The sequence below is a fragment of the Lottia gigantea genome (assembly GCF_000327385.1).
Source record: "Lottia gigantea unplaced genomic scaffold LOTGIsca_7, whole genome shotgun sequence".
NCBI lineage: Eukaryota > Metazoa > Mollusca > Gastropoda > Lottiidae > Lottia > Lottia gigantea.
Window position 1 is genome coordinate 2,454,630 of NW_008710370.1, and position 14,754 is coordinate 2,469,383.

Consider the following 14,754-nt stretch of genomic DNA (forward strand, 5'->3'; position numbering starts at 1 on the left):
TCCCAGTACTTCACTGATGACATCTTTGGATATATTGCAGAGGAAACAAACAGGTATGCTCATCAGTTCAAGGCGGAGAACCAGAACCTCAAAGAGTTCTCCAGGGTTCATTCCTGGAAGGACACCACTGTAGCAGAAATGAAGACATTCTTTTGTTTGCTTGGACTGATGGGTGTTATTCATAAGCCAAGGCTTGGTCCAGGGAAGATCTGATAGAAACCACTATATTTGGGCACATAATGACAAGGGATAGGTTTCTTCTTCAAATAACAAATACCCAGCATATGACCACAGAGATCCTGATAGGGACAAGTTTTACAAGGTAAGGCCACTGATCAATAAAATAAGGGACCGTATGAGATGGGTGTATGCCCCTGGTAAAGATCTCTGCGTTGATGAGTCTCTTTTATTATTCAAGACAGGCTTCTATTCAAACAATGTATCAGAACTAAGAGGTCTCGTTTTGGAATAAAATTCTATGAACTTTGTACATCCGAGGGCATCTCTCTTGATATCATTGTTTACTCCAGTGAGAACACATTCAGGGATCATCATGATCCAGAGCCACAAATGCTGGTAACTGAGCGAATTCCTCTGAACCTGATGCAACCATATCTTGGCCTTGGGCACATCTCCAGCTTTGGCTACTTTCCTCATTGATCATGATACATACCTTTGTGGAACCGTCAACCCAAAGCGTGCAAATTACCCTGGTGAACTTGGCACTACAAGACTTGAAAAGGGGACATCATGTTTCATGAAGTCACAAACAGGGCACATGCAAGCTGTAAAGTTCAGGGAAAAGAAGGACAAGTCAAGTAGCAAACCCATAGAGGTGTGTATGTTGACCACTTAGTGAGGTGGCTAAGCACGATTTTTCAGAATTAACGTTACTGGCCGGACAAAAGTACCAAATTTTGCATGGAGTTTCTCTTCGACCTATCTATTGAATTTATCAGTGGAACCCACTACACTGGTTCATATTTTCCAAGATGGCCGCCAAAATCAATGATGGCCACCAGAAAAGATGGAAATATCTTATATCCGACTGTGAAGATCGGAAATGAACAAATGAAACAGATGCTGGTCATGACATTTTGCTCCCGCCAGCCATTTCCAAGATGGCGGCCAATTTTCAAAATTAAGGGAAAATGTAGAATTCATATTTCCTGACCTGGGTGAAACAATAGCATTGGTGGAGGCAGCAGAGGCTTGTCAATTATTGCGAATTGTGTTATGTGAAATCCTCCATATTAGCCAAATTAGATCTGTCTGACTGACAATAAATCTTTGTGTGAAACAGTACATTCCACAAAAACACTGGTTGATAAGCGCCTTAAAGTGGACATATGTGTATTAAGAGACATGTTGGCAAGAGGGGAAATACAAAATGTTATTGGGTTGAAAGTCAAAACCAGATTGTTTTACTAAGGTTGGTGCATCATGTCAAAAACTATTTACAGCAATCAGCTCACCTGATATGAGATGTATGTTTTGTAATTAATAAGGTGATCTATATATAGGATTATTAAGTTATATCAAAGAAATGTAATTTACAAAAAAATATGGTTTTATTTGGAACGAAAAATAAAAGGAAAATTTTGTAAGCAAGAAAATCATGTAAATTAATACATCTATGCCTTAAAGAAAGGAAACACCATGAATGGTAGTAATCACATTAAGTGCGCAACTCTAGCGCATGTGCAGAGGTCGGCGTCGGTGTTTGCATGCTTTTATGATTGTTAGTTGTGTACAATGAGATTGATGAAGTAAGATGTACGTCTTGCAAATAAATATATATATATGTAATGTAACATCATATGGTTTATTGAATATTTGGGATTGAACATATTGTTGAATAACACTATCATCAATATTTTGTATTTGTTGTTGAATATAGGTTTTAATTTCGCTATCATCAATGTTTTGTATTTGTTGTTGAATATAGATTTTGATTTTGCTATCATCTATGTTTTGATTTGTTGTTTAATATTTGTTAGTTCTTTTTTTAATTCACTGTTAAATTTAGTTTCTAGAAATTTCTGTTGAAATATATCTTCATTTTCAGCTGGAATGTTATCTATTAATTGTTGAACATATAATTTTTGTTTTGCAATCTTATCATCTAATTGAGATATCAATTAAATTAAATTTTGTAACTGAGTTTTTTCTACTACATCAACCAATTGTTGTTGAATAAAACTTGTTTGGCCATTTTTTTTTATTATTTGGTTTACAGATTTTTTTAGTTAACCTTGGATGTTGGAGGACGAAATAAAAAAAAAACAAAAATAGACCTCCTGAAATTTATTTTATATTATTCTATACTACCTAAAAATATCAGTAGCGATCGAGGGAATAAAAAAAAAATTACAAACCGTTTAAAAAACGCTGTTTATGTTGGACTAGAACCTTTTGACCATATGTACATGAATACCCAATACTAACACCAGATCATAGAAGTAGTCACAGAACAGATTAAATTTAGACCTATGCCCATCAAGATAAAATTTCAATAATTGCATAACTACCTTTCTTCAGGAACTCTGTGTCGTACTTTTTTGATGCGTTCATCAATAATTCGAGTGCAGACCCTTCAAGTTTGATCTGTCGATCTGGCAACTGTGGAGCCTTCAACAAAAATACTGTCACCCCTCATGCAGATAGCAAATGAACTGGAGTGTCCAGTGGACACTGAATGTCACTGGCAGTAAATTAGTAATATGTAAGATATGTAAGACTCCAAAGTTTGGTCAAGCATTTGTTGGGTGCATGCATGTGTAATCTACCGATGTTGTCCGGTTTTTACCGTTTTTGCATCTTGTCCACCGCTCTACTGACGGGATACCGGATTCTACCGACCTGTGAAATTCTCTACTATAAATCAACAAAATATCTATCATGTACCTTGATTGCTGGTAACACGCGTGAATCTCATCACGTAATAATAGTTTCATTGCCTGATTAATTAATCCCCTAATTAAGATGGTAATTTGATCTATTTTCAACCAATAATGTGTATTTTAAGCCCACTAAATATAGACGTCATGTGCCCACATTGAAATGGGGGGCGTATATTGCTGTCACCCGTGTCCATCCGTCCTTTCGTCCGTCCACAATTGCTCGTAAACACTCTACAAGACACAATTCTTGGCAGATTTTGACAAAACTTGGTATGAGTGTTCGTAATCACCCAAGGATGAACCCTATTGAAAATCAGAAGAATCGAAATATGTTTAGTATAAGTTATTGCCCATGTTTTTTGAGAATGTGTTCAATTTTTAGCTCGTAAACATTCTTAATGGCTCAATTCTTAACAGACTTTGACGAAACTTGGTGAAATTGTTTATTATTGTTTATAAAATAAAAAACATCGAAATATGTTTTATAGGAGTTATTGACCTCGTTCTTGAAAACGCTTTCAAATTTTAGCTTAAACTCTAAAAGGCATGATTCTTGCCATATTTTGACAAAACTTGGTTTTATTATTCAATACCGTGCTGAAGATTGAATTTTGCCTTCTAGAGTTTTCACGTGCTAAAAATTGAAAACTTTTTCAAAAACTCAGTATTATTCAGTATCGCCCTAAAGAGTTGAAGGTTGAATATTTCATACTGGTGATTGTTACTGTACTGCTAAATATTGTTATTCAAAATCAAAGCTGCCAGTGGGCGTATATTACCTTGCCTTGCAAGCTATCTTGTATAAATGTTCTAGCTTCGGCTTGTTTTTGGAACCCTAATTTATGTAATTGTATGTATTATTAAAATTTATAATTTAGGAATAAATATAAATAAAATACTATTTTTTTAATTAATCCCAGATAATAAAAACAAGCAAAACAATTCCATTGATCAAAATCCAAAATGAGAATCCTCAACTGCACTCTGCTGGAAGTTTGCGCGTCCTCCTTGTCACTTTCTATAAGAATTTGAATGTCCTAACTGTCTATGGTCCGAGTTGTCTTGTATTCAAGGGAGAGAATACACCTCTCAGTGTCAAGGTCATATCACGAGAAATATTTGAAAGATGGAACAAAACCCAGACGAATCGTGTCAGAAAACTTGTTTTCTAGTTACATGAAAATAAAGGGGTTTTTTATTTCCACGACATACATGCATGGAAATGTTACTGGTCGGCAGAAACTACACAAATTAAAAAAAAACTCGCAAATAAATATTTCTTTTTATTGTAATTTTACAAAAAGTAACCTCGGCGAATCCGTAAACCAAGTAATAAAAAAAAAATGGTCTTACCTCTTGCTGTAGTTTAGTATCATTAATAACATTTTTATTATTTAGTTGACGTTTGAAGAATCTTTTAACATTACTTATTTTATCTTCTAAATGGTTTTTATTTACTTCAATTGAATTTATTTGAACCAGTAAATATTTCTTGTGAACAGAATCATTATCGTTTTCCGGAGACTTTAAATTAGTTATTTTGAAATTGTTCATATCTAAATCACCTTGAAGAGTGCCTCCAATTTGATCAACAAAATAAGGTTTTGCTTTATTTATCCATGCTGTTGTGTTAGGTTTTTTAGTATCTAAAGGTAAAGAACCCAAACCAAATTTATTTGCCATTTTTATTAAGTTAAATTTATTATAATTTCTTCAAACTGTTTTCTTAAAGTCAACTGATATAAAACCCGAAGTGAAAGCTCACCACAAAACTTTTGTCCTGGTAATTGAATTTGAAATGTAGAACCTTTGATTGGTTGATTAGTCAATTTCATTATCTCTTCAGTTGGTTCTAATCCAAAGGAATCAAAGAAATAAAAGTTATTTAAACAGTCTTTGTACAAAGCAGAATGATGAACTCCTTTTTGATCGGAAGTATGTATATTTGTAGTTGTATCAGTTCCATATTTATCGAGAAAGCTATTCATTTTTGAAAGTCAGATTTGTGAAGTTCGTTTTGGTAAAATCTACGCATGATTTGTTCTTTGTCTTGATCGATTACCGTATATTTCCATGTATAATGCGCAGGTTTTTACCCTGAAAAGGGCTACACACAGAAGGGGTGCGCACTATACATGGTGAAATAATTTTTTCCCCACGAACATTCTGTATTTTGTATGGTTTTCATAGCCATTATACTTGATGTCATGCTTGCTGAGAACTTTCAATTGGAAACAAGCCTTGTTAGAATTCAAATGCGCTTACTAAATTTACTTAGTTTGTATAGATCTCCCCGTTTCCAAAAATAATCCTCATAATGTACAATGTAAAATATTCGCCATTTATTTCTAGTCACTGCGCAGACTCAATGCAATAAGAAGGCAATACAAGTCGATAAATCTATGCGGGGGGTGATAGCAAATGAAAAAAGTATTGGGTTATTCGATCGATATTCTACATCAAATCGGTTCAATCAAGCTACTATAAATGATTAGAAATTCAATAAGACAATGACATTTATTTAGATTATCAAATCACAACAATAACAACTAGAACCACTCGTGGTACTGAGTGGGACTTTGCTCTTATGCCAATTTGCTAGAGAATCTGAAAAAATCAACGTTCTTAGCCAATTAGGTCACGTGCTAAAGCAGTGAAAATTTTTGAAAATTTCGCTTTTTTGGAAGGTTGTGAAAGTGGAAGTTGAAACCAGACATAAAATATGAAAGTATGATTAGATTTCCAAGGTCAATGACCTTTGACCATGTTAAGTGGAAGGTCATTTAAGGTCAACGTCACTAGATATGAGTCATCAAACTTTGAAAATAAAAACATTATAAAACCGGAAGTTGACGATGAACATCAAATATGAAGGTATTAATCTTTAGCCAAGGTCAATGACCTTCGATCCTACAAAGGTCAAGGTCATCAATGGTAAGGTCAAAAGTTGAAAATATGCAAAATTTAAACCCTCTTCCTTTTTTTGAACTACGAAGCTGAAACAACTGATCTTTTCAAACAAAATGGCCAAAGGGGTGAGTTAATTGTGTGCAAGGTCCTGTTTTGCACAAATGTATTTTATACAAGTTATACCCCTGATAAAAATGTAAATAATAAGTAATTTAAGCCTAATGTGCCACGCCCACCTCAACTTTTTTGTCATAAGTTAATTTATATGTAATATGTCTCGTTGTGTTCCGAATTCCTAGCTTTTACAGCAAATAGGTCATAAGAAATACATACAACCAGTTTAAAGAAGCTAACATATTGTAAAAAAACACCGAAATTTCAAAAATTCAGAAAATTCAATTTATATATCACTGGAAAGAGCACAATGAGCACATTCAGAATCCACAAAAATTTAACCTCAAAGTTAATTAGGTCACATTTTGCGAATTTGGCTGTTTTTGGAAAGCTATAAAAGCGGAAGTAGACGTCAGAGGTCAAATATGAAAGCATCAACTGATAGCCAAGGTCAATGACCTTTAACCCAATAAAGGTCAAGGTCATCAAAGGTAAAGGTCAAAAATTGAAAATTGTGAATTTCTAATACCTGTTCCCTTTTTTGAACTATGAAGCGGAAACAATCGAACTTCTAAGACAAAGTGGCTCAAAACATGAGGTAATTGTATGCAAAGTTCCATTTTGAACAAATGTATACTTTGCGAGTTATGTCTCTTGCCAAAAATGTCAATAATGAGTAATTTAACCCGGATGTGCTACGCCCACGTCAATTGTTTTTGCATCGGTTAATTGATATTCAAAATGTTATGTTGTGTTCCAAATGCCAAGCATCTACATAATACGGGTCAAAAGATAAAGGTCATCAAAAGTCAACAAAGGTCAAAATCGAAAATATGGAAATTTTAAAACCCGTTCCTTTTTTGGAACTAGAAAGCTGAAATAACTTAGTTGATAACACAACCTAGCCAATAAGCACTCACAGTTCATCTCATTCTGAAGACGAAGAAGATGAATACGAAATGTTTGGGGGTGTGGTGGGCTACCAGTTCGAGCCAGTTAGGCGTCCTCGGGAAGGGGTGACTGACAGTGAAAGGCCAAACCAGGACGAAGAAACTGCCGAAATTCATGAAAATGGAGATTGATTGGGAAATAAATTTATAATGACTGGTTCGTAGCGTTCATTTTGTATTAAAACTTGCCCGCTTCAAAATATTCATATCTTCTCTCGATGAAAACCTTTACAGAATTAAAATATCTTGATTAGTCTTTGAGATATTCCATGATGAATGGGGTAATAGTGGAGAAATATGGTCGTTATTTGTATGATTTCTTCACACTCATTTTATAAGTGATATACGGAACAAGTCATTATAAGATTAAAACTATTTTATGATACATGTAACTTAATTATAATTTATTTTAAAGACAATAGGTAATTTTCATAACATCACGAGTTCCTACGTTCCCAAATCTGAATTGGTAAAACACACACATCGGATAGGCCTACCAATTAATGATAAAGTGAAAGTAGACCTTCTGATCAAATAATTGAAATAATATGAAACTATCCGCTCAAAATATATTTTAAATTAAGAAATGATAGTTTTAAATCATTTATGAGTTTAGTGTTTGAGATAAACTGAAATTTCATGAAATCAACTTCATTTTTCGCTTTTGTTACGCTTCAAAGGTGTTCCAAAATGGCCGCCATTACCACTGTTTTATTCTGGAAAATTGATATTTCACCGTTTTGGCTAAGTTTAAATGCCGATTTTTTTAGTATTAATTAGAAATAAGAACCTATAATATATTTCTAATGGGGTCTCATATGCGAATCGAATTTTAAAACACTTTTCTGGCTATGTCAACTTTCCAATTTAGAATATTTTCTATAAAAATAAAGAGTTTTGAAGTGAAATAAATAACAGAGTTTTCAGTCGACGCCTTGAATTGTACGAATTTGACCCATACCAGCATCTTTTGGAAAGCCGTGTTAACTGTTTTCTTTAGCTGCAAAATTGCGCGACACCGCGCTTCGGCATTTTGATGTGAATATTGTAAACATTAACGTAGCCTATCAAGGTTATGAGGTTAACGATGGTTCCAAATATGACGTCATGTGGTCATGTGATTAATACGACGTAATGGCGGACTGTCTTTGTAAACAAACGGGAATTAAACACAAATCGTCTTTGTTTTACTTATACATGTATCTTAAATATCGATTATAAGATTGGAATTGGATACAATAGGATATATAGAAACATTCACGGTAGGTGTCAAGTGGCCCATAATTGACTTTCCATACACTTTAAGAATCCGAAAAAATTGACCCTTTAGGTTATTTAGGTCATATGCTAGAGCAGTCAAAAGTTGCGAATTTGGCTGTTTTCGGAACGCTATAAAACCAAAAGTACAAGTCGGAGGTCAATTGTCAAAGTATCAACTGATAGCCAAGGCCAATGACCTTTAACCCTATTAAGGTCAAGGTCATCAAAGGTCAAGGTCACGAGATAGAACTTGCAAAAAACTTAATTGATATTCAAAATGTTATGTTGTGTTCCAAATGCCAAGCATCTACATAATACGGGTCAAAAGATAAAGGTCATCAAAAGTCAACAAAGGTCAAAATCGAAAATATGGAAATTTTAAAACCCGTTCCTTTTTTGGAACTAGAAAGCTGAAATAACTTAGTTGATAACAAGTCGGAGGTCAATTGTCAAAGTATCAACTGATAGCCAAGGCCAATGACCTTTAACCCTATTAAGGTCAAGGTCATCAAAGGTCAAGGTCACGAGATAGAACTTGCAAAAAACTTCAACGGGAAGTTGCAAAAAAGGAAAAGCGAAATTCAAAAATCGACTTCCTAGTTTTTGTTGGCAATCAAAATTATACACGCCCATTTCTCCATAGAGGCCCCATTTTTCGATTCACAAAAGTGTGTTTTTTCAATATGGCGGCCGAAAAGTATCACTTTTTTATTTTATTTTATTTTAAAATCGGCCTTAGAATTTTATTTGCTAAAGATCAGCTAAATTTTGTTGACCTACATAAATTACACCGGAAGTTATTCAACCGGAAGTAGATTTGAAGTTCAGTCGCTTTCCTGTTTAAAAACAGAAATGATGTACAAAATTTGACTGTACCATATTATTAACATTAGTGAACTCTCTTTGCATTTTAAATTTCAGATCAATCGATGCAAAAACAAAAAAGTTGCAAAAAAATCGAAAAATTTGATCGAAAAAAGTGAGCTACGAATTTTCAAATTTCGTAATTTTTTTAAGTGCTATCAGGTCAAAAATTACAGGTAGAGTGTTCAAATGAAAACCCGAAGAAAATCGACTTAAAAATGCGACCTCTAAAGCCTTTTTTCTACTTTTTACACATATTGAACTGTGGCACTTACGGTTTTGCAAAAATCTTCCAATTTATATTTATGCACATCGTCGCCTATATAGAAGGTCTATGATAGTTGAAAGGTTCTTGCAGGAAGGTGTGTAAAAATCGAAAAAAAACAAAAAAACAATTCACACACAACTTGTAGAAGAACAAAAGAATTGTCACAGTTGACTAAACAGTTAATTCACATGCCTATTATGGCAAAAGAATGCAAACTCACATATATCACACATTCATTAAACATCTATAAGTCTGCTTCGGTGAAACCTTCAAACTCTTCGTCATCATCATCGTTGAACAAAGCCATAACGTCAAAGTTGGTTTCCTCATCGTGATATAGAATATCAGCATCGTCGGTGATTTCTTCGTCTAATTCATCCAATCTATCACATGTTATTTCTTCCTCCCCAATGTCTAATTTTATCCGCTTGTTTGATCCCCCACACATGTCTTCAAATAATAGATCTTCTGTGCCATCCATCGCTTTCGATATGCAACATTTCTTGAAACTGCAAATAATAATCTCAGCATCAAGTTCTTCCTAAGCTTTGACGATCCATTCACACATAATGTCCAATTCAACTTTTCTTCGTGCACCTGCCTTTGTATCAGTGTGTTCACCACTGGCCATCCACTCGGCCCACATCTTTCGTACTGCCACCTTCATTGGTTTATTAATTGACACGTCCAACGGTTGTAGAATGCTTGTTAGGCCACTGGGTATTATCACCAAATCTGTAGTCATTTCTTCTTTCAGGAGATCTTTAACTGCAGAACTCCTGTGGCAGTGGAAGGCATCCAATACCAACAAGGACCTGGACTAGCTGCTATATATATCATTCTGTCGATATGGCTTCCACATATCAAATAACTACCGCAATTATTCAAAAGCACCCGATAAAATGAGCTCTGTTAACTTAAAATGAGTTTGAGTTAACCTACCGTAATTGAATAATGCGGTACCTTCAATGAAAGTGTGTTTATATATTTATTGATTTGTTAAGCCTTTTAAAACAACATGATTAGTCCTCAATTCTCAATTCTCAATAGGCCAACGACTCAATTGTACCAACAAATATACGGGATGATAATGGTGTCTGTGATGTGCCAATTCTGACTTCAAATTTTTCGTAGACAAAGGGTGCGCATTATACAGGGGTAAATGGATTTTTCCCGATTTTAATGGGGTGCGCATTATACACAGGTGCGCATTATATTTCGGAAATATACGGTTATTCATATGTTGGAGGTGATGTGCTATTTACTTTATCTACGATAAATATTTCGTAGATAAACATCCTTTTTGCGAATTTACTTTTGTATTTGAAAATACGAACTCGGTCTCCAACTTTAAACTTTTGCTTAAAAGTGTATATATTTTATTTCATTTTCAAAATTATGAAGGGTAGAAGAAAACTTTATAATATCTGGATTTTGACAAGCTTTCAGAGGAGAAACACTGATGGAAGAATGAATTTTATTATTGTATTCCGATGCTACAATGTGTAAAATCTTAAACCATTTTTGAGACTTTAGTTCTGTGAATTTTTTAAACAGTTTTGATTTAAGCGTCCTGTTAAATCTTTCTATTACTACAGCTTTTCCCTTGTTATGAGTGCTGTAAATTTCAAACCCAAGTGATTTTACGTTTCTGTTATAAAACTCTGTTCCAGCATCATATTTCATATATTACTATTCGCTTATTTTATTGATAATCCGGATCAAATCACATGAAAACAAAAGATCGCTGAACTAAATTGTGCTAATTAATCACCTTCAATGACCTCATTTCAAGGTCTTTAGAACAAATGGCATTGATCAATTTTTTTTAGATCAAATGGCATTGGTACTCATATCATTCAGTACACCATATAGAACAGAAATATGCAACTTAACCATTCTTTGTTACGCATTATATTAAAATTCTCCAGCTAGCAATTTTCGTCCTTGCGTGCACATACTGATGTTTCTCTGGATATGAAACAGCAAATTATTGGAGATTATGAAAAAGTGCTGCGCTCTTCGCAGAAATATTTAGCTATGAAATTTGATTTAAGATGAAGTAAAGATGAATTTAAAACAAAGTTTGCCGACAATATTTATTCCAATAAAAAGCGTATGTACGGCAGCTCAAAATATGAACAATTAAATAACTGTAACAAATACAACTGAATTGTCTATTATTATTGTCTTATTATTAGAAAGGTACAGTCTATAGAATGTGGGTCACTGAGCTATAAATAGTAACACGTGGCACATGTTAAAACATGTCCAACTTTGAGTACTCCGACACTCTCGCTAATCCAATATTTGCAGAGTATACTGTAGTTGCAATTGTATATCATCATACATGATTGAAAACAATGACATTTATTATGTGAGCAAGCAATTTATTGTATTTTGTTGTTTAGTATGATTATAAAAAGTTGTCTTGATCGCTGTAGCCTATCTGGTCCATGAACTTTCTAACCAGTTATTGCCCTTTTCTTGGGTTTGAAAATGAAATTTGTTTTAAGAGGGGAAATCCTGTCATAAATATATAACGATATATAAGATCGATACATCAGAAAAAAAACCTCAAAATTGTAATCTTATTTTGATCAGTTGGAATACCCCCGGAACCAATAGTGCAAAAGCAAATATACACTAGAAACACACCATGGTAGAGAGTGAGACTACGCTTATGTGCCATTTTTATATGCCCATTTGAAATGTGGAGTGTATATTGCCGTCACCCATGTCCTTACGTTGGTCCGTCCACAATTGCTTGTAAACACTCTACAAGACACAATTCTTGACAGATATAGAGCATTCATCTGACTGATCATTACATCATTACAGTGGTACAATAGTATATCAATGATTTTTTGAATATTTTCACATGTTTTCCAGTTTGATGAAATTGAGCCTACAGCATTTACATTTGATAAATTCTATGAGCTATACCATAAGATATGTCCAAGAACAGATATAGAGGAATTATATAAAGAAATGTAAGTATCATGATACATATATTTGTAGGAAATCATAGCTTTGTTTAAACTGTACAAGTTCGCAATACTTAATAAACCATTTCTTGAAAAAAAAAGTGCTTCTAAACTAAACATTTGGGCAATGTTAACTTCAATCTTTAAATACAATACAAGTAATTTTCGAACCAACCATCTTATTGGCCTTCTGTTCAGCTACATATGGTACAAGGTTTAGCGTCCCTTCCCAATTTGCCCCTACATTATTCCCTTTTCATCCTGTTCATCTCCTTTTCGCCCCTTTTCCATATTGCCCCTTGCAATTTTGCTCCTTTCTGATTTCGCCCCTTTCACATTTTGCCCCTTTCCCAGGTCGCCTCTTACCCCTTTTGTCCCTTTCTACTTGGTCTCTTCCCTTTTTATACGCCCACATGAAATGGCAGTGATTCCAAAAAGAAAAAACATGGTGATTCCAAAAAGAATAAAGCTCCTCATATTGCCCCCCATTTTAACCAACCTGGTCATAATTATAAATGCACACTTCTTGATAAAATTCCAAATGAAAACAAAAGCAAATTAGACAGTGCATAAACTCTGTGGATTCATAGACTTGACTCTGTATGGCCGTATGGATTGAATGAACTCAAACCAGGAGGTTTCAAAATTGCTAAATATTAGTGTATTCCCCCCCCTTTTTTACCTTCCTGTTTAGATTTTTTGGCAAATCCTGAAGTCATTATTACATACTTGTTATGTTGTATCTAAGATTTTGATGTCATAAATCTTCTGAGGTCATGTTATCAAGAATCAAATTGCCTCCCACCATTTTGTGATTTGACCCTTCTCTTGTTATATGGTTTCTAAGATTGTGATGTTATAAACCTTATGAGGTCTTATTGTAATTTTAACCTTAACTGCCTTCCACCATTTGTAGTTTGTTTCTTCCCCTGATGAAGTCAAAACTTTTTTGACGAAACATTGGGTATTAAAGGATGGTATTTGATGTCAAGTTTCATTATTTATTACACATGAAATGGGAGGCGTATATTGCCGTCACCCATGTCGGTCTGTTGGTCCGTCCATCCACAATTGCTCGTAAACACTCTACCAGACACAATTCTTGACGGATTTTTACAAAAAAATTGGTATGAGTGTTCGTAATCACCCAAGGATGAATCCTATTGAAAATCAGAAGAATCGAAAAATATTTAGTATAAGTTATTGCCCTTGTTCTTGAAAACGCGTTCAATATTTAGCTCGTAAACACTCTAGAAGGAACAATTCTTGATGGATTTTAACGAAACTTGGCATGAGTGTTTGTTATCAACCATGGATAAACCCTATTGAAAATCAGAAAAATCGAAAAATATTTAGTATGAGTTATTGCCCTTGTTCTTGCCCTTGTTCTTGAAAATGCGTTCAATTTTTAGCTCATAAACACTCTAGAAAGGACAATTCTTGATGGATTGTAACGAAACTTGGCATGAGTGTTCGTAATCACCCAAGGATGAACCCTATTGAAAATCAGAAGAATCAAAAAATATTTAGTATGAGTTATTGTTCTTGAAAACGCGTTTAATTTTTAGCTCGTAAACACTCTAAAAGGCACAATTCTTGATGGATTTTGACGAAACTTGATGATGTGAGTGTTCGTAATCACCCAAGGATGAACCCTATTGTAAAATCAGAAGAATTGAAAAATATTTAGTATGAGTTATTGCCCTTGTTCTTGAAAACGCGTTCAATTTTTAACTTGTAAACACTCTAGAAGGGACAGTTTTTGACGGATTTTGACGAAACTTGGCCTGAGTGTTTGTTATCACCCAAGGATAAACCCTATTGAAAATCAGAAAAATTGAAAAATAGTTAGTATGAGTTATTGCCCTTGCTATTGAAAACGTGTTCAATTTTTAGCTCGTAATCACTCTAGAAGGCACAATTCTTGACATATTTTGATGAAACTTTGTGTGAATGTTCATAATCACCCAAGGATGAACCCTATTGAAAATCAGAAGAATTGAAAAATATTTAGTATGAGTTATTGCCCTTGTTCTTTCAAATTTAGCTCTTAAACATTAAAAGGCATGATTCTTGCTTGATTTTGACAAAACTTGGTTTTATTATTCAGTCCCGCGCTGTAGATTGAATATTTGCCTTCTAGAGTTTTCACGAGCTAAAAGTTGAACACTTTTTCAAGAACAAGGGCAATAACTCATAATCAATATTATTCAGTATCGCCCTATAGAGTTTAAAAGAAGTGTATGACTGAAGGTTGAATATTTCATACTGATGATTGTTACTGTACTGCTAAATATCTTTATTCAAAATCAAAGCTGCCAGTGGGCGTATATTACCTTGCCTCGCAAGCTATCTTTGTTTAAAAGGTTTGTATTTATGATTCTAGTATAATGTAATATTTGACATGACTCAATTCCACCGAAAGCAGCATTACTGGAAATAGTAACTTTGATACAAGAAGTGGATAAATTACCTTGCCTGGCAAGCTATCTTTCTGT

The 14,754-nt window shown here is 34.1% G+C and overlaps 1 protein-coding gene across 1 annotated transcript; it reads right to left on the reverse strand.

Moving 5' to 3' along the window:
- Window positions 1-541: 541 nt before the first annotated feature.
- On the reverse strand, window positions 542-4,586 carry LOTGIDRAFT_155026 (hypothetical protein; the record flags this gene model as incomplete). Its single annotated transcript, XM_009065537.1, has 2 exons — window positions 542-733; window positions 4,257-4,586. The coding sequence occupies 2 exons, from the start codon at window positions 4,584-4,586 to the stop codon at window positions 542-544; spliced, it is 522 nt and encodes a 173-aa protein (XP_009063785.1).
- Between the last annotated feature and the right edge of the window lie 10,168 nt (window positions 4,587-14,754).